This window comes from Anser anser (assembly GCF_964211835.1).
Source record: "Anser anser genome assembly, chromosome: 1".
In the NCBI taxonomy this organism is placed as follows: domain Eukaryota; kingdom Metazoa; phylum Chordata; class Aves; order Anseriformes; family Anatidae; genus Anser; species Anser anser.
Genome location: NC_139720.1, coordinates 9,930,832 through 9,952,743, shown reverse-complemented (window position 1 = coordinate 9,952,743; position 21,912 = coordinate 9,930,832). Strand labels below are relative to the sequence as shown.

Here is a 21,912-nt window from a genome sequence, read left to right as displayed (position 1 = left end):
AGAAAAATAACCAGGAACAAACTCTCATACACCCAAGGAAATGATCAGGGAAAGCACATGCTTCAGATCAACACCCAGAACATACCAATTTACCATACAGGTATGTTTTAAAGTTGAACTGCTCTTGATTCCAATTACCAATAGAATATAAAAGAAAGGAAGGGGAGGATGCAGGAGAGAGCATGAATCTCACTCCAGTTACGACTGTAACTAATTACAACACAAGTATTCAAACAAAAGCCTCCTTAGCTTCACTGTGCCTTACTCCTTGTGAAAAGCATTGACCAGATTTGTCATTTGAAAGATGACAGAGCACGAACATGATCCTTATAGGTGTGGAGAAAAAACGGCACAGCTTAAATATTTAAAAGGATGCCAAATCAAATGAGAGATTGTTTTGATCAGGAGATCCCTCTTCTGATTGGTGATATAGAAAAATGTCAGCACTCTTTCTTTTTAGAGGTCTGGGGTAACAATGTAATTGAGTCCCAGCTATACTGGGCACATGACTATAAAAATTCACTACACAGCACAATACAAGTGTTCTTGGCTCCAGTATGATTCAGGACACAACAGAAGTGTGTTGTAGGTCAACACAAAGGTGTATGTACAGAAGCTTGCAAAACAGGTGCTTCTGTTTTGCTTCTGTAATGCGTACAAAGCCTACCCTTCCACAGTTCTACAAGTCACGCTGTGGTATCAATCATCTTAAACAGATTCAAAATGGAATCCTTAAAACAACAGCCTAAGTTTTGTTTTCACCAGAATTCTTGTCTTTCTGCAGTTAAAATAAAGTATTACAAAAATACAGCTACTTCTAGAGATTGTGCTGGAACCTTAATCCAATATCCAGTTCTGACTGTAAACTGAAAAGAAAAAATAAAATAAAAATAAAAGAGGTAAACAACTCTGTTTCAAGATGCTAAAAACATTAGCCAGAAGGTAGAGCATGTTGAAATGTTACTATTTGAGCCAATTTTCAGTGTAAAAATAAATTTCCGATAAAACAATATTTAGTGCACATTTCAATAAAAGAATTGAGGAAGTATAAAATGTTTTAAATATTCCTTTTTTCCTGCCATAATTCAAATACCAGAGAAGTTCTAATATTTAGAGTGTCAGCTTAAGTGCCAACTCTGAAATGCCAATAGGCAGCCCAGGAACTGCACAGATTGAAATTTACATCAGACTTTTATACTCTTGCCAGATTTTATCTCTGTGGTCACGTTTCTCACAGGATACCAGCTCTTATCAAAATCCAAGGTGTACCCGTGTGTCTGCATGATTGTGGTTGCATCACGACAACCACGTCATGCAATTTAATGCTTATCAGGTAGTCATGGAAGGAGCAAGGAGAGAGCATCTTTAGTTAGGTATGTGCTATGGTTATTTTTTTTTTACATATGTCAGATTTTGACATTGCAGTGAAAATTCTGGTTGAATTTTCATGGAAAATGATCATTTATAGAGAAATTTAAGGGATTTGTTTGTTTGTTCATTTGAAACAGGAACACATGTATATAATAGTTTTACCAGACAGTAGAAGACTTAGCATCATGCTCTAAATGAATGAAGAGAGAGTTACAAGTAATCAGTAGTTACAAGCTTGCCAGCATACAGAAAAATTTACATATATCTTCTTCTTCTTCACATGTAAGGAAAGATACAGTTCTTAAGATTGCAAAAGTGATGCTTCAAAAACAAAAAGGCAGAGGTTTGAATTGACAACTACCATGAAATTAATATGAGGATCAGAGGTGTGTCATCATCTTTAATGTATTTTTATATTTGCAAATGTGTGCAATTGTAAGTGAATGGAGTGGCAAGTCAAATAAATTATCACAAAAATACATTGTTTCCGGTGTACTGGGTTTATGTGGCAAGGTTTTGGTATCAGGGAGGCTGCAGGTGTGGCCTCTGTGAGCAGAGCCCAGCAGCTGCCCCATGTCAGATCAGAGCCAGCTCCAGTGGGCTATACCTGCTGCTGGCCAGAGCCGAGCCAGTGAGCAACACCGGTTGTGTCTCTGTGGTAACATACTTAAGAAAAGCTAAAAATACGCTGTGCAGCAGCAGCTTAGGGAGAGGGGTGAGAAAACGGGAGAGAAACAGGCCCACAGACACCAAGCAGAAGGAGGGCTGGAGGTGATCCAGGCGACAGAGCAGAAGTTCTCCTACAGCTTGTGGAGAGGCCCATGGTGAAGTAGGTTGATCCCCCTGCAGCCCACGGGTACCATGTGAGAAGGGCGACCCATTCTGCAGCCCATGGAGGGCCCCATTTGAGAAAAGGTGGATATGGAGGGAGCTGCCATCTGTGGGGGACCCATGTTGGAGCAGTTTGCTCCTGAGTGATGGACCCCGTGGTACGGATCCTTATTGGAGCAGTTCCTGAAGAACTGCTGCCTGTGGGAAGCCCACACAGGATCGGTTTGGGAACGATGGCATCCTCCCCAAAGGAGGAACCCCACCTTGGAGCATGCGAAGAGAGAGAACACGAAGGAACAGCAGAAACAAAGTGTTATGGACTGACCACAGCCCCCATTCCCCTGTGCAACTTGCGGTGAGGAGGTTAAAGAAGGGGGGTAGAGGAGAAGGTGGTTTTCATTTGCTTTTAATTGTCACAGCTCTCTACTGTTATCAATTAGCAATAAATTAAATCAATCTTCCCCAAGGAAAGTCTGTTTTGCCTGACTGTAACTGGTGAGCAACCTCCCTGTCCTTATTTCAACCCATGAGGTTTTTTCCATTGTGTTTTCTCCCCTGTTCTGCTGAGGATGAGGAGTGAGAGCAGCATGGTGGGCACCTGGCAGGCAGCCAAGGTCAACCTTCCACATCTAGATAGGTCAGGAGAAGTTCAGAAATCTTAAAAATAAATAAATAATAAATATAAGGATTGTAAATAAATTTGTAGTTTGGGTCGAATTATTCAGGTGACTGCTAGGACAGAATCTCCTCAAAAGGCAGATAAATTCATTTGAGATTTAAGGATAAGGTTCCTTATGCTCAATTTCTAGTCTTTGTACATGACAACTGGACCATTTCCAATGTGAAGGCTGCCTACTAAGGAAAAACTAAAAAAAAAAAAAAAAAAAAAAAAACACACAAAGATTACTAACCTAGAAATACTAAAAACAGAAGACCACCATATGGTCTCTCAAGTCTTGTCCTTAGAAGCCTAGGTTACCTCACTGTGAGTAATTTCATTAACCTCCAAAACATAAATGGAAAACTGGCATACCTCATTGCTCTTCTCAGTGAGTGTGCTGGTCTGATACAGCCTAATAGCTGTGAAGGTTTTTTGTTTGTTTTGTTTTTCCTAGTAACTGGAAAAAACATGTTTGTTTTTTTTTTTTCCAGCTCAACAGCATTTTGTACAAAATTCAGTCAGAGTAGTTTAGGGGCAGCTAATCCCCCTCTTCAACATCAGTTCATGACCTCCTGTTTCACATGCCGCAAGACCGCATCTCAAACAGCTTACCAGCATGAATCTAATCTCTTTTCCACAAGTATATCATGGCTGAGGCTTCCCAGCAGCCTCCATCCTTACCCTTAGTACTGCTGGAAAAATCAATTAAATTCAAGAATAATACTACATCTAAAGCCACATTTGTTCTTATTCTGGTTTACTGAACCATATGCATTTCAGAAACACTCTAACACACACACACACACACACACACACACACAAATATTACTGGCCAACCATTATTTTAAATGACCCTTACATTTTTTACAGAACTCAGGGTGAAGTTCTATTGTATAGCACACAAAACAAAAATCAGAGAAGTGTCCCATCTTTCTCCCTTCTCTTTCTTTACATCTGAAGGTTTAATCGATCATTTCTGCTGCTGGTCACATTTCATGCAAGCATTTAAAATTAATTGCAAATGTGCAATTACATTAATTTGAAAATCACCATACAACAGTGGTATACAAGTGATTTTTAGACCTGCTCTGTGCAAAATACTGACCTTTCTTTAAAAATGTACTATCATAGTGCAGTGAACATTAGTTCTTTGGTCAGCAAAAGCATGACATGGAATTTTGAATATATGCAGTAGCTGGTAAATATTAACTGCAGTAACAACATGAACAGTTTCAGTCTGCAAGAAGATCACCACCAAGTGCATGCAAATGTTTAAACTTACAGTATACTGTCTTTTAAGAATTTTATTACTCAAATACTTACCTGTTCTATTACTTTGACTATTCATTAATAAATAATGGAAAATACTCTGTTTTCTGATACATAAAACCCTCACAGATATTTTAAAAATATTGTCATGGCATTTGTTCTTAGAAAGAGCATCAACTGTTCATTTTGCTGGAGAAGAAAAAAAAAAAATTCTTTACAAGCTTCCCCCAACTCCCACTCAGAGAATCTATAAAACCAAAATCATGCAAGGGTTCTGATAAATAAGTTAAATGTGTTACATTTCAATGATGAGAGAAGTTTTGACAGTGTCTGTACATATCATCAATGTGATCAGGTAGTAATTACTGTCTTAATGAGGTATCTCAGCTTGACACTGAAAAAAAATTGAGGCACTTTATATCCATTAGATTCTGTCCATTTGTTTAATAAAATCTGGAAATGGGTCACAATGTTTTCAAGTCCTTGGTCTCATCTTGAAATTAGCTGAAGCTCACAACAATATTTAAATTTTCTAAATAAAGCAGTTGTTTTCCAGTAAAACAAACAAAAATTGTTATTCTATAATGTAAAACAGAAAAATAAAGTATCTTTATCACAAAAAAAGTATCATTAAAATATTATTATGAAGTTTCCTAGAAAATGTTAAACTTTGATGCAAATACCAGCTTAGCTTTCAGAAGACTTCTTCCTCATTTAATAACAGTGCACCGACCAAACTTCCAACGAAATAACGGAGATGAAAATCACCTGGCTGAATTCCAGGTCAGTAATTTTCCCCGATTATCTACTTTAGATCTCAGACTCCAGCTTGACCCTCACTAATACGCTAGTCTACGAACTGTCTGATTTCCTAATGACACAGGGAAAAAATAGAACACACATACAAGAATCAATGCTGAAAGCTCTATGCTAATCGTTCGCCTAAGCATTTTTTTGTTCTGGAGGTGCAAAAACATCTAGAGATGGAATACATTTATGTCAGCAAAGAAGCCATTGTATATGAATTCCAACTGGATAAGGAAAATAGGCAGCTAGACAGGATGTGTTTGTGTGTCAGCTGCAGTGTTTCAGTAGACACCCCTTTGGATTTCATGCCATCAAGGGCCATTACCAACATTAATAAAAGCCATCTGGCCTTGCATAGTTTTATGTCTATATTCCATTGTTTGTTTCAACAGCATTTAACCATCCCTGGAGTTCTTGGTTCTGAGAGGCAATTTGGAAACTTTTCGAGGACTGAATAAAGAAAACAAACAGCAGGCAATTAATCATGGTAACAGTGCTTCCAAAGGTCACACTATTACTTTGAGCAATGATACCAATCTTTATCGCTCCTCAAGTTTAATTCCAGGGGAAAAAAAAAATCCCCAATTTTATGGTTGTAACTACCGGAACAAAAAATTAACAAGAGTGCAGTCTTGTAGCTAATGCCTTGACTACATGACTCTGGAGATTTAAGAAGCTTTGGTTTCAAATTCTGTCCAAAGATGATCATGTTCAGAAGTAACCAACAAAACCTAAATGCCAAATGATGAAACTGCATTAGAGCATAACTTTGCTTTGGACCGAATAGCCCTATTGAAATGTGCTCCATTCAGAGAAACTTGTGAGAAAGGATGTTCTTATTTCCATCCACAGTGACAGGGAATTCAAATAAAACCATCACAGGTTATCTATTAATTTTTAGTTCATTTGGATGCAGTGCCATATTCTTGGCTTCACACTCCCTGTTGCACCTTAGAGCACACAAACTGATGAGGTCTTACAGGGGACCAGGAGACATGAAACTTGTCTGTAGCATCCCAGTTAACAGCCCTGAGCTGAGGATGGGAGTCCTGTAGTCACATGTCTATTTACTGATCTGCATTTTGTGTATAATACTCTCAGAAGAAGAACAAATTAAATAAACCACCGTCATATTGTACCTGACCATGGGCAGGCATAATTATTATCATTATTAGACAAAGTAGCCATGATTAATGTTTTGTGCCAAATAGTACTGCTTCTGGGTGAACTATACTCAAAGACATGCTAACAACAGCTCCCAAAATGGGTTCCATCTAATGTCTGAATTCCAAAGGAATTTAAACAGAAGACAGACACTTCTCAAAAGGAACAGCTCAAGCCATGTGCAAAAGCCAGAAGGTTAGGCCTCTGGAGAGCTGTGTGGTTGAAGTACGTTTTTTTGGAACACAACTTTAGCTTAGGCATTGGAGAAGGGTGGAAGCCCAAAACATACTTACTAGAAATATCCTGGACAACTCAAGTTTGCCTCTGCAAATAGATGCCAGAAGGCTAACTCTGTTGCTGAAATAAGGGTGAAAATCCTAAGCTTCAGAGGTGAATTCCAACACTAAACCCTTTTTAAAAAAATATTTATCCATAATCAATTCTGACTGAATCATCCCTCAAAGTGGAATTCCATAAGTCCTTCCATTTTGTATGTACAATATACATATTTTGCAGGAAAGTGGGAAAAGGTGACGTTCTGTTATAAAAATATTTCTAGTGTCTATGTCTAGTGTCGTTTCTGTTATGCATATTGAATTAAACAGGAGAAGTGGGGTATCTCAATTGGAGATAAATTAATTTCATTCTGACAGTCAAGAAATATACTGGGGGCTTTATCATTGAACATGCACTCTGTTTTCAATGCCAGATGTTATCTTTCAAAATAGTAATTATTAGTAGTTTTAACATTTTCTCAATTATAAAGACTTAAAATTTAATGGATAAAATTTCCATAAACTTCAGTGAATACATTGTGTTAGCCTATTAATTTCTGTATTATTTGCCTACTGTTAAACAATAATAGCATTCACTTTCTTACAATCAAAATTTAAAAAGAAGCTTTAAATATAAAGGGAGAGGGAAGAGGCAGAGCAGATAAATTATGCAGCTGAAAGGAATGGTTGTTTTTTCTCTTTGTATCTTAAGTGCAAATTCTTCTACACTGTTTCCCAGACACCATCTGTTTCAAAAACAACTTCACTAAATACAACAGAGGAGATAGGAACTTCTAATAGGAGTGAAAGCTGCCAACTTGCAGAATGGTCTGAGCTTTCTCAAACAGGCAAAACAAGATAGTACAGAGCTGTTAATAAATTAAAGAGAGGCAATGGGTGTCACCTCAGATGATGCAGTACACCATTTTAGGGATTTTCGTTACAATCATGGATGGCTTGTTACTTTACATTGTTCCTGCACACTTGCTTTAAGAAGCCTAAGCCACATCGTTCATTTAATCACAGAGTTTATTTATAGGGAGGGCCACAACTGCTGAGGTTCTTGCTGCATTTGAGGGTAGACTTCGTCGAAAGTTTCAAAAAAGAGAAACTGCCAGAATGATTTACATCAAGGACCCACCTGTGCCAGTACCCTTTCTGCATTTTTTATTTTTTTTTTAAGCAGGACATACAAGAACCCAAGATGCATTCAGGTATATGACAACACTCCTCCAAAGAGGCTTATATCAATTCCAAAATGCTATCTATTTACTGTTAACTCTAGAAATGCTATTGAGTTTAATGGTAACACTGCTCTTAATTAGAAAATGAGTTTATCTTTTTGCTTTTCTCTCTCTCTACAGTATTTGTGGAGATGAAAAAAATATTTACTTAGTTTGGTCTAATAAGGACCCGTGGGAAAATAAGTTATCAAAAAACTATCCAAATTATTTTACTGGTTAATATATATTTTTATATAAAATTTATCAATATAAGAATATGGATTGGAGAGAGATCATCAAGGTCATTGTTTACAGACCACTGCTTATAGATTCCTGCTATCATATCCACTCACGTCACACAATTCCATACAAACAATATTCACTGTAATAAACACATTAAGAAGCACCACTCTGTATGTAAAATTGTTCATACTATCTATTCCGATTACACCTAACATATCACATCTTTTTCAAACACAAAATCATTTGTCAGTTTGAGTCATGATGTCTTTTCTGCCCTTCCCAAGTCCTCCTTGTCCTTCTCCTCCATTCAAAATAATTCTCTCCTTTCTATAGGCCCAATAAATTATTTCAAATATGGAACATTTTTTTTTATTATTTCCAGGTACCTTTCCAGATAATTTTATAGTGATCAGTAGACTGAAAAGTGCTTCCATTGTTCCCTTGGCAATTCTATTAGATTAGATCCATTAGCACACACATATACAGGCTACGTTTTGAGTTCTTTCTATTCGTAATGTATGATGGTTAAGATGTTATTTTTACTTGTTGCCCAAACAGATTATAAAATTTGGATTTCTCAGTTTTTCCACAATTCAGTTTTCAAATCTTTTGTCATTATTATTCTAATAGCATATTAAATCATCACAGCTTCTATATTCCTGACCCTGCTGCCTCAACATATTTAATTACATTATAGGCAACCATCTCCACTCCTGTTCAATATTCTGAACAGCTTCACTGAGTTTTAAATGCACAAAATGGTCGTTGCCACACTTCATTTCTAGCTTCTGCAGTCGCGATCTTGTGCTTTGTTACTAAAAATAGAGCTGCTTCCAACTACCTGAGCTGGAAAGCTAATTACAGAGCTGGTAAACAGTGCTCCTCCCTATTGAGCAAATGGCAGAACAAGGAGTCTGTTAATGCACTAAGGCGCAACATGGTCCTGTGGGTCTGAAATCTATCAAGTGCCATTTATTTAATCATTTGTAGTTGTTTGCCTCATGGATAAATTACCATTTAAGTAAATAACTGTTTGACTGTTGGAGCAACAAATCAGGGAGAAAAAGATCAACCAGCCCATTTTAGGTAAAAATATTCTAGCCTAATTCTCAGCTCGCACAAACCTGTGTAATTTCACTGAAGTAAATAGCATATTGCTGATTTAGATCAGGTCAGAGCCTAGTTCTCTTATTTCCTGCAGAAGAGGGGCTATCAGAGGACCAACCCTCTTCAATGGCATAAAATATACATTCTAAAAGTTAGATCTCTCACATACAGGCAAGAGCAAATAACTGTAATTGTAAGAAAGCACCTCCTCCCCTTTAATGTACTTGCAGCCATGTCTGCAGTATAGCAGCGCGCTGCCTGGAGGATACTCCCTGCTAAAAAGTTCCTCAGGCAGAAGTGCCCACAGAGTTTAGATGCTCCTCTCTATTTGTCAATGAAACATAGGTTTCCCTGCTGTGTCAGACTGATTCTTACCGTATAGCTCAATACAGACTTTGTTAGCAAGAATGTTTGGGCCATCACGCACTCAATAAAACTCACCTCGTTTTCAGCCGTTACTGAGGCAACAATATATCTATAATACATAAGCAGCTGTTAGAATCACTGTGATACAGCTGCAACCCAAAAGCAAAACTATAAAATAACGGTTACGTTTGTTCACCCAAAACACTTTATGGAGCCAAGAGGGAATAAAGCCTTAGGGAACTATAATTTTTTTCCCCAAATGCAGAAGATAGGAATAAATGAATTAAGCATAAAACCACAAGACCAACCGATTCTAAAAAGCGTTTCTATTTCTCCTTCCTAACCCTTCAAAAATAAAGAGACAAATAAATAAAACCTCCAAGACTGTATTCAACATGTTAGAAAGCAGTTTGCTGGAGGAAAAAAGTATGCTAGTGAGCACAAACAATCACATTTCTGTTGTATAACAGCTATACAGTATATGAAATGCTTATAGGGACAGAACTGATATCTAAGGTTAAATACATTATTTGCACAGCTCATTTGGGAGAGGAGAGGATGAGCTCCCTCTTCTGTCTCCCACATTCATGCAAATGAAAGTCAGGCTGTCCTCAACCAAGCACGCTACCATCCATGCTCAAGAAAAAGAGGGTTTTGCCAATTTTTAGCAAAAATGATCAGAAATAGAAGACAGAAAACTGGACTGAGATGAAAATGCGTAGTAGAGGAAAGAAGAAAATGCAACAGGAAAACAAAAAAGAGGCAAAGAAAGGTATGAGGAAGTCAGACTAAAGAAAATCAGTAGTATTTCAGGTTCTGTATATTCCCAAGGGTTGAAATGGAAAGAATCCTCTGATAATAACAGAGATGGGAGAGAGGAAACAAAATAGCAGCCTTCTCATCTCAAGCAGAAATACAGAGGAGAAATCTGCCCACCACAGTGCAGTCCTACACCACCAAGCCTAAATCAAGTCTGAAGAAGTGAAGTCATGCACCAGGACTTGCATAGATGTCATTTTTGCACAGCGTTTCACCAGAACTGAGACATCTTGTTTCTAGAATATTCTGTGCATGCATAATAATGTACCTCTGGAGAAAGTCATATGCATTTTTTGCATTTAAAACCCAAGAGAGAGTGAATGTACATGTGTGTGTACACACAGGACAGAGGTTTGGACAGTGAACAAGGCATCTGTGTGCATTTGATAGATTTCAGTGCACAAGCACCAAGACAATGAAATCCAGTCTTTCAAGCACCAATTATCCTCTTGCATTTTCAGACCTTTCTTTCTAACTTAAATGACCACAAAGACAGTAATGAACATATTTGTAAGGTAGACAGTAATGAACATATTTGTAAGGTAGACAAAATGTGCTGATAGTAGGAAATGCCTTTCCACTGATCGTATATTCAATAAAATAATAAGAAAAAAAAAAAAACGTGCACAACACAGAAAGCTGCAGGAAAAATATTGCTTATTTATCTCAACTTTTGCTCTCACCTTAGGGCAGAGATGTAATAACCTTTAACCCAGGGAGATATTTCTGATTTATTCATTCAGATTTCAATAACAACACCAAGAGTCACTTTTCTTATGTATTACATAGACCAACTTACACATTTAAATTACTCACAAGTATTTTTAGGTGGTCTGCTTTTGTCGAGTTGAACTTTGCCAATTTGATACAGCAAGTAAGGCGTGCCTCCACCTTTCTGTTAAGCTAGTATGAAGTTTCCAAGCTCCTTGCCATTTATAAAAAAAATTACGAGAAAGAAAGGAAGGACGGTAAAAACATGGAATTTGAGGAAACATTTGAAAATAAGTTGTTTAATTCTATTATATAGATGTTGGTCCTGCTCGGTCCCTATTGAGATCACAGAAAAGGCCTTTTCAAATTCACACCCGTCACTGAAGGAAGCAACTTCAGAACCTTCCGTATATCACCACACAGGTATCACTCAAACTTCAACCTTGCTAATGAATACGGCAGCATGTACAAAGACTCCAGATCCAGAATGAGATTAATGGAATAAATTTAAGGATATATTAAACAGCTGAGGAAGAAGAGGAGTAACTAGGCATTAATACATTCCTTCATTCAATAATTGCCTGAATCAGGGGCACTGATGAACGGAGGAAGCATACATGTCAATATATGATACTGAAGCACATGGAAAATAACTTTATCACATGGTAGACTGGAAAGTACAGTAGTTTGCTATATTACAGTAGCACTAATTTAAGAAGATTTCACAATTAACTACCTGCTTATGCCTTAAAAACCTAACAACCTGCCATATCAGACTTCTTTAATCTGCAAAAATTCATTGGAAGTACTTTCTGACTGCTGAGCAAGTTTCATACAACACAGAAATTTAATTTTAAGAGCCAGCAGACTAAACATTCAAATTTTTCAACAACAAATCAACAGCTAAAATCAGCTACAAGGTCTCCACAGCACGCGGAGCCTGCTGGTAGGAATGCAAGGTAAATACAGACTCTGTTGCCTTACCTCAGCTATGTGTGGCATTGGATTAAATCCACAGAGATTGCACACAACTTTCTTGCACTCTGTACACGTATTGAAGTTGGGGGGATCCTTAGAACCAATATTTAGTCCAGTTTTACAAAGGGGACAGGACACTTTAGGTTGGCTGGCCTTTTCCGGTTCCGACAGCCCAGCAGGTTTCTTAGCTTCAGCAGCTTGAGGCTTGCTATCTTTAGCCAAACTAGGTTTCTTTTCTAAATCAGATCCCTTAGTTGTTAAAACACTATCCACTTTCGCTGGCTCCATTTTTTCACTTGTAAGAGGCTTGGCTTCTTTCTTCAAAGGAACAGCTTTTGGAGAAGGCTGAGTCTGAGCGGTATCTTTGGGGGGTGCCTGGGAGGCTGGAGGCTGTGCTGGAGGCTGGGGCTGCTTCGCAGCAGGACCGGCTGGAGGGGGGCCTGATGTCTGAGAGCCTGGCTGACCTGCTGTGGAAATTAAATTGGAGGCCTGGCTGAAGATTGAAGCTCCAAATCCAAAAAGTCTGCCAGTAACTGTTTCCTGTGGTGTCGTAGGCTGAGGCTTAGGGATGTCCGTGATGCCTCCCAGATTAAGGCTGAAACGCCTTGACTGCTCAGGAGTTTTCTGAGGCTGCTGGGGTTGAGGTGCTGGCTGTGCCGGCACAGGCTTGGGGCCTGCCCCTGGTTGCGGGCCCTTGGGAGCTGGTTTGGTTTCAGGCTTTGGGGATGGTTTTGTTTGTAACTTCTTAGGATCATCTTTCACTTGTGCTGGCTCAACAGGCTTCTGGGTTTTAGCCTCTGATCTAGCCCCAGGCTGAGCCCAAAGTTTGGGATCTGACTTCTGCCGAGACACTTGTGGAAGGGGTTTGGAATCTGGTTTGTCCCCAGCTGGATGTGTGTCCTGTGATGGTTTGGCAAGCTCTGGCTTTGGGGAATCTGTCACTTTCTGTTGAGTTGGTGGAGGCCTGGGACCTGCCACATCCTGTTTCGGCCCTGGTGCTGCAGGGGTAGGCACAGTATCGGCCGCAGGCTTCTGTATACTGGGTTGTTTTTGCTTATCTTCAGCCTGAGATGGCTTGGCCTGATCAGACTTTGGAGTAGGATCTATTTGCTGGGAGGTGTCAGCAGGCTCAGCACGGGATGTTTTTCCTTTTACAGGGGGAGACCCTGGCATGGATGGTTGCTTTTTCTGTGGCAGGGGCTTTTTAGGTTCTGCTAGCTGTGCAGGATCAGGTTTTGGGGAAACATCTTTCTTTTGACCTGTCTGTGGCTGGGGAGGTGGTTTAGCTGTTGAAGGTGGAGTAGGTGTCTTCTGTTTGGGTGGAGGCAGCTGTGGCCCGGAACCATGACCTGGTGCTAGGTCACCACCTAACGCTCTTTGCATCTGGCAGTTTAAACAGAGCCATTCTTTAATCTGCAGGAAAAAAAGAAAAAAAAAAAAAAAGCTATTATAATTAAGATAATGTTAATAAAAGCAGCATTATAACAAATTATTATAGTGCATGGCACTATAGTGCAGTATTTCAGGCTTCTCTGTAAAAAGGGAGAAATATTACCACTAATACTCTTTTGCAGTTAGAATGTCCAACTGTTTTGTGTTGGCTTTTTTTGCTTTTCTCTATGTCCCTGTGATTTGAGAAATCGCTGAGCCCATGCTTTTAATGACTTCACATTCAGTTTACACACAGCTGAATACCAGGGGATAAAAATCCAGCAGAATACAAAAATACTTTGGAATTTCATGGGGCCCAGCAGTGAGACATTTAGAGCAATGATTTGCCAGAACAGAAGAAAGAAAAGACATAAATACTGCTAAAATAGTTTGACAAATCAAGTCTGCTGACAGAAAACAATCATCGTAATTAGAACAAAGAAAATGCATAATTATCTTTAAGTGTACAACTGTTAAGCTCTTCATATAGCTTATGTTTCTGGTAGTTTATTACAGGGCACATGTGTTGGTAGTATACATGTATCCGATGAATTAGGCACAGAGGTGCATTAATGGACACCATGTATTACACAGACCTGCACCTTATCACAAATTTCACATGGCAAGTCTTCATTTAGAATCAGTGAGGAGCTTTGCCTAAGCATTGATGGTACTTTAAGAACCATAATTAGGTTTCCCAAAATTCATTTGTCGTTAGAAGAAGCTCTCAGGGCAATTACTGTAGGCCAGTATATCATAGAGCCCTCTTTTCAACAGAGAGTCAGGAATAACGTAAATAATGGATTTATCATTTTCTCTTGCAATTTCCTACCTCACAACCTTAAAAGTTTTGTTTTTCTTCATCCTCCAACATATTATATCAGAGAGAAACCATATTTTCTACTTAGGAAAAAACGAAAACTAAAAAAAGTTCTAAGCAGCCATCCCTTCCTTTGTTTTTGAAGAGCCTCACAATCTGAGAAATTATCAAACAGGTTAAAGCAACGCACGGCCAGGAAGCATCACATGCTATTTTCCACATTTTCCATTGCTAACGGAAAATTTATATGCAGCAAAAATGCCTTTCAATATGGCATGGAGTCCCATGGGCCTACACCTGCAAGTAGACATCTAAACTGTTCATCTGTAGCTCTACTTCTGTTCTTTAGTATGTGTGTGAAATGCAGGCTACCAGCTAGGGCATTTGCATGCACCACTGGAACTGAGGGAAGCTGCAATTAGGAGGACACAGAATGTAAGATTCAGGTCTTTTCCTCTAGGGGTGCAGATTTCAGGATCCTGTTCCTTACTCAGGTCTGAAATCTCTACCATTCCATGGGATGAATCTGGAGATAATATATATAAAGAAAGATTTTGTCTATGCAATATCAGAGTTCATTGGAAGAAAAAATCTCCGATGTCACGGACTGAGGCAGTGAATTCATTATTTTGCTGTGCCTTGCCTGCCTGACATTTTTCAGCAGCAAAAAATTAACAGAACAGTTGGACGCAGTTCCCTAAAACAGTTATTCCAATTATTCTGATAAACATGGCATATACACACTCTGTGAATATAAGCTTACTAACAGATTAACAAAGAGATGCACAATTTTGGCCCAAACTGTAAGTTTACAGTAATCAAGTTGCTATTCACAATAATACTTTTATCTTCCATTTTCAGTGCTTTTTTTTTGCCTTTTTTTTTTTTTAGATTGTTTAAACAGTTCTCTGATCTACTTGCAACCCAGATATCAAATGGCTGTTAAAAAATGAAACCAACTGAGACAAAACTGGAACACTTGTTTGAGTTCTGCTCTGAATTACTGAAGGAATTAAGCTCACAACTGCACAGAGGACCTCAGCGAAGATGACATTTAGCCCAACTACCATGTTTTTTGGTGGTCAGTTCCCATACATGTCCCCTGTCCAAGGGATGATTTCAGATGTAATAATATCTTAATTATTCTTAATTAAGAGACCTGATTTTGGATATTAGTAATCTAACTTAATTATACAGATCTTGTTAGCATTTCTGGATGAATTCTTAAGGGTTTTCTTAAAGGCTGAGGTTTAATCAAAGACCAGACTCAAGCCACATACCATGAACAACCACCTTGGCTGTCACAGTGGTCTGGCTTTGGCAGGGTGACTCAGATTTCTTACACAGGGGAAATCTTCTCCACAGACCAAAAAGATGTGATTCTGTGGGGAACTTTTTAATGGGCCTAAGTGAGGAATGCCTTTTCCCACTAACCACAGAACTTTTACAGAGATTTGGACAATGCATTTTTCACTGCTCCTGTATTTTAAGGAAAAAATCCAATGACATGAGGTGCTTAGAGCCATCTTTGTTCTCCTGCTTCTCTGTTTGTTTGTTTGTATGCTTTAAGCGAAAGTGCTGCACTCTAAAGTAAGATAACCAATCATTCCCAAGTATTAAAGATATGGAGTGCATTCTTGCCCATCATTTTGCAGAGGAACCATGGGTTAACGGGTACTTACCTGCTCCCACTCAGATGCTATGAGCATCTTCCAGCAAATTTGATTTTAAGCCACTGTGAAACCTTTAAGGTCCCAAAAATAGCTGTAGGGTTGAGATGGGCTATACAATAAGTAGTCTGGATATTTCTTATATTTAAGATGTTTAGACTCCAGATGCATTTATAAGCATTTAGGCTTGTCTTCAACAAGCTGGTCCAGTCTGACTGTAGTATCTATCTGGAGTCTAAACAAAAGTCAGTTCTGTACTACAGTTTTCAACACAACTTGTACAGGTGACAAAACTTGAAATCTCTCACATGTAGTTTTTTCCTTATCTTAAATATATACACTTATACTCACACATTCTCAATATTAACTGAAGCCTTTAAAGCTAAAAATGTATTTGCTACTCCTACAGTTGAACTTCCAAATGGAAAATGTAGGAAGCTTTACTTTACTGTATTATTTTTTAAATCTTTCTGTTTTAGACATAAAATTCCTCCCATGCACCTTAGTGGGAGGAATTAAGTGCTAAAACCCTCTGTTTATTATAGCTTACACACATCATCTCCGAACATACAAAACCATACAAACTTCAGTTCTGTGATTGGAGCTGCAGGAGTCCAAAATGAAGTGCACTACATGATGCATTTTTGTAATAAACATTGGCCTGTTCTTCTTTCTACTGCAAAGACGGAGATTTTCTACAGACTTGGGGAAGCCAGAAATAGGCTTCTGTTAAGTACAGATTGCCTTTACATGTTATTACAGTTGATGGAAAACTTACTCTTACTGTAGATACCTAAAATACTAATGTTCATCTATCCTTACAGGTCTTACTGGATAGCAGTTCCTTCATAAGTCTCTCTACCTAGAATTAAAAGACTTTCCAAGGCAAAACAAACACATGAGCTTTTTCAGTTCCCTTGTAAAGGAGATTCTTGTTTTTGAGGATCCTAATCTGTCTATTTTTACACTGCTAAATGGGGTGCCAACTTTTCAGAAGAAATTCATTAGTGATTTTCTTCACCCTGCAAGCCATGCCGTCAAATGCCTTGAGTAGGACTAGAGATGTGACAGACTTCACATAGCACTTTTGTTCAGATTCCAAACACCGAATACAGGAAAGCGCTACCTTGCCTTCCAGCTCAGTGATACAGAAGCTATGTGCCCTCATAACATACAGGTAATTAAAATATATTTTATGCATTATCATCTGCAACATCTAAAAAAAAATAAAACCTTCATTCCACTAGTTGGAAGCACCGAATTATTTTATTCATGACATGTTAGTAACAACATCCATGGAGAATTAAAATGAGGAAAATTATAACACCATGTTCTACAGCTCACTTTTCTTTATGCATTCAGAATCTAACAGTTGACTCCAATAACAAATGTGAATTACACTTCAGTTCTCCTTATCCCAAACAAAACCAACACAACTGAAGGCAATCTGAAGCCTAGTCCTTTCTGTGAAAGTGTTTATATTTCTTCTAACCATGCAAGCCCATCAAAAGCAATGTGAAAACTGTCAGAGCTAGTGCATCGATTGGCATGCTCAATTTCTCTTGCAGATGATGTAGGGGAGGAATAGAATTCAGCTCAATTCTAAGATTCCAGATGTGCAATGAGAAAGAAACTTGGACTTGCAGATTGAACATATTTCATAGAAAACGTACTGGCACACAATGCAAATGAAGCTCTTGAAGCCATTTTAACAGTCCTTTCACAGAACGGAGCTGCATTCTGAGGCAATGGGTCTCATTCTCATTTAGTCATTTGGTACTATAAAAAGGAACTGTAAGATATGCATAAAATACTAAGATCCCTTTACATTGCCACAGAAGCATAAAGATTTATAGGGCCTTCACACTGCCACAGAGATGTAAAGGGACTTTGCTGACATTGCTCAGCTCTGCCCCAAAGCTTTATCAAAAGGATCTGCTTCTAGTCTGGAAACATATTGGCTTATCGGGTTCCTGACAACTTCAGAGAGAAGGAAAGTGAGGAATCCAGATTTGGCTCTCAGAAGACATTTCTGCCAAGATGATATGAGAAACATGAAAAATTAAAACACTTGAGTCCGTGATTTTATGCAGCTTCAAGTAAGGTGGTAGAATACTGTCACAGAGAAGAAACTAGCCCAGAAAATCCTGTTATGAACAAAAAAGAACAGCTACTCCAGAACAAACTAAATCTGTGTTTTTCAACATACAGCTGGAAAGGTCTTCTAAACAAGCCTGGGCAAAACTAGAGACAAACTTTTCCTTTGATACCATCGCTCCATGAATAACATCTCAGCTATTTGAAGTAATTACGGTGAAACAAACATAACTATTGCATACGCTGTGCAAGTGATCCTCATTTTAGGCAAAGAGTTTATCACTACAAAATAAATATTTATTTCCCTTTTGGACATCAGCTGTGAAAGGTGACTAGGGAGTTCATCAGGAAACGCTGACTCAGGATGCTTACAAAAACAGTGCTAGCTTCTCATCAGCAGCATGTTCCCCGGGTATCAATTTCACAAACTGCAGCAATGGATACAACCACTGTAGCTCGCACCTAAACCAGTGTTCGAGCAAACTTTTTAAATAGCCATTTTAACTGTTTTTAAATGCTACTTATATATCAAAGGTGTTTTAAAACTACTAAAATGCATTACTAGATGAATTGTATTATGCACTTACCACAACCTTAACATACTCTGCTTAAATTACTAATACAAAAAGCTATAGCTTGTATTGAAGTATGGGTGTTTGGGGAGCTATTATTCTATGGCTTATACAATTAGAATCATAAACTAAAACAGTGAACAGTCCCCCCGCACCCCTCTTTTTCCTCTTTTTTTTTTTTTTTTTTTGAATGTCAGTGCTTTGGAATCTCTGAAAGTGAGTGTTAACAGCCAAGCATGTGTTTAAGCTGCCTCATGCACAGGACAAGGAAAAAGAATTTGAAACACAGCTCAGCGCACAGCATCACGCATCACAGATTGCTTTCCTTAACTGCATCTAGATTCAACATTCTAGAAATGCATACACGACAAACAAGAAACAGAACGGAAAATCAGGAGCGCAGCAAAGAAAAGGTTAAGAAGGTTCATCTGTGCTGCACAGAGCGCACCCGAGCGTGGCTGGGATCTGAGCAGGGCTTATGCTGTGTGCTGGGAGCAGGGCTGGGCCACGCATCCTGCCCACTGATTCCCCAGCAAACAGCAGCCCCACATCACGTGGCCTAACATAGTAGTAAATTACAGTTGCTGAGCAACAGCAATACTGGCACAGATGGCTCCCTGCAGTTGACATCTTTAGCTATGCAGATTAATTTATTATTTACTCGTGTTAAAAACTGGACAGGACAGTTTTCTGCGCTAGTGATAAAACACTTCAACATATTGTAGAATATTGCCCAATTAAATCACAGATAAATTATTTGTCATGTATAGCTGTGTGCTTCTTCCCACGTTCCCATAACCCTTTCTTAACAGAAAAAAAAAAAAAAAAAAAAAAAAAAACACAGGGCATCAATACCATTAACTATCAATCATCAATACCATAAACTAATTGTAAATGCAAAGCAGCAATGCAGGCAAGCAGTCTTCCTCCGAAAAAGAATGTCACAGGACTGTGCTTTAGAATATTCCACAGAGAAAACCGGCATTCTGTACTAGGGGCAAAAATAAAGAAAAAAAATCATTTCATCCCCAAAATTGTGAAAAATCTCCACTTCCATATAACTTGCAGCATTAGTACCACTGGAACACCCCAGGTGTTTGAACCAACACCAGTATTTCACTCAAAAATATTTCAAGCATTGATCGTCTTTAAAAGATAACTAACTAAACAAGGCTTGTCTGAATCTGAGCGGTGTAAATCCAGACTAAACTCTATCCTCTTTTACAGAATATCTCTAACTTTTCTTTGGCATAATTAAGAGTGGATATCTAAATTAATGCTTTTGAGAAAGTTAAAATACAAAAACAAGGCACTGATTTTAACTTTTCTTTCTTTACACCTCATGATTATAACAGCTGATGGTTAGACTCAAGTCCTTTCCCCCCTCTATTTTATTTTGCTTTATTTATATAAATCTAAATATCTCTCCAGGCTACGTTTATATAGGGGAGACACTTTCAAAGTTGTTTTTCCTTGTATTAAAAGAAAAATCTATTTTGTGACACATCACTATCCACAGTGATGACAGCTTTATTTTTGTTTATATCTCATTTCCAGTCCATGTTGCATCTGGGTTCTAATGCCCTACTACAACAGAACAGTGCCCAGACTAAACTGCATGGAATATTTGAAATCAATCATTTGCTTCCTTCACTGTCATGTTATCAACAAAGATTTAATAGAGTAATTTCTATTAATTTTATTACAGGTATAAGCAAAATTTGTCTGGATTCACCACAGGAATTACAGTCATCTTCCTTAAGTAGTATTTTAAATTATTTTATATTCCTTTCTCTAAACATGCTAATAATAATGATAATAACCGAGGAAAATTAATGCCCTTCTGACTGCTTAAATTCTCTTTAGTTACCGAAAACATTTCATGTCCAAGCACTTGCTACTGTTTAGGACACTTGGAGGTGTAGCACATTAATAAAAACAATTACAAATACTGAATATCATTATGAGCATCTGAACTAAATTCTGTTATCTGTTAAATACTGCTAAGTTATCAGTGATTGTGATAAGATTGTACATAAAAATGGATTCAGAAAGAAAGAGCAAAAATCAAGACTTGTACCTAGAGCAACCAATCAGGAAATTTCCCTAGCTCTACTGTTAGAAGAAAAAAATTGACACCATCGCCATTCACCATTCACCCAAGACAAAAAAAAATATTTATATTTTCAGATTGGTTTAAAAAACATAAAAAAGGTTGGAAGATTTTCTTTTGAAGTGGGTGGTAAAAGGTCCAGTAAAACATTCTACTTGATCTGCAATTACACACTCCACTTTGGGAGACATAACCCTTTCCCCTTGCTCTCTTTTCCATTGTCTATTAAGTCAACTTTAATGCAGACATGTTATTTCAAAGATAGCCGGAACCAATAAAATTGGTTTTAGAGAGTTCACCTTCCTCCATCCAGCAGATCTTTGGGCAAGTAAACAATTCCTACACCTGCATACACACCTTCATGTTATCTGAAAGTGCAATTTCCAGCAAGGATGTAATTAAAAAATTACACCTTGGTTCAAAACTAATTTTATATGATCTCTCAAAAGCATGTTGAAACAGCGGGTGAAACACCTACTGAGGTAGGTACATCACATGAAAAATAATCCTTCTAAAAACCGCCTAGAAGACAGGCACCCTGCACACATATGCATCAAGGGTCTCCTGGTGGAGAGCTCCCATACAACCAAGGTTCCAACATTAATAGCTTTGAAACTCCACTTCATCACCAACTTTACAGATGCACATCATAAATAAGCTATCAAACATATGCATTGATCACTTAGATTTATCTATAATAGCTTGTGCTTTTTTTTAATCTAACTTCATTAAAAAAAAAAAAAAACACACACATGAACGTGGAACCAAATGGACAGTCCCCCAGATGTATATGCCCATTTAAGAAAACCTACTCAAATTTAGATGAACTGAACCAACACAGATACACAGATGAATCTCTTTTGGGGTAGTGCTGGCTTCTGACACTCATAGCTGTTGGGAATGTTTTTAGCAAAAGATTAAAAAAAAATAGGGAGAGAAAAAAGAAATATCATCATGTGATAATGTAAATACACAGCTGCTACAAGTTTCTGATTTAAGTGAAAGAAAAACAGAACAGAGTACCAGTCAAACCTGTTTATATTTTTCCCAGTACTTTATGCAACTGTTGCTAGGCACTCATGTGCCAGGGTGATGAGTGAGGTACGAACACCTAGACAGATTAGAGAGACATATGTTACTGAACACGTTATGTATGGTGTGCTTCCTCCCTGGACTGCGGTGCAAAACCAGGATACAGACTATCCCCTTTCTCCAGGGGGACAGCAATGTCAGATGGTTCAGAGAAACAGTTCCAGGGGTCTGACCTTGTGGCAGTGAAGTATCACTTTCTGCTGGTAGTTACACAGTTCTCTCCAGTGAGTGAAAACAGACCCAGTGCATGCACTACTGCATTTTAAATGGAAGTCCAAATGAAAAAGATAAT

At 38.1% G+C, this 21,912-nt stretch overlaps 2 protein-coding genes across 14 annotated transcripts in view; one reads left to right on the top strand and one right to left on the bottom strand.

Annotated features, from left to right (window-relative positions):
* Positions 1-21,912, top strand: part of LOC310883163 (uncharacterized protein) — a 447,119-nt gene that overhangs the window by 381,926 nt on the left and 43,281 nt on the right. The gene's annotated exons all lie outside the window — the stretch shown is intronic.
* Positions 1-21,912, bottom strand: part of PCLO (piccolo presynaptic cytomatrix protein) — a 373,598-nt gene that overhangs the window by 339,184 nt on the left and 12,502 nt on the right. For all 13 annotated transcript variants that reach the window (XR_014573333.1, XR_014573334.1, XM_083802969.1 and 10 more), the window contains exon 3: positions 11,832-13,238. Coding sequence is in view for 11 of the 13 variants with exons in the window: in XM_083802969.1 (XP_083659095.1) it covers positions 11,832-13,238 (1,407 nt within the window). In the remaining 2 variants the exon portion in view is untranslated. The remainder of the gene's footprint in view (positions 1-11,831; positions 13,239-21,912) is intronic.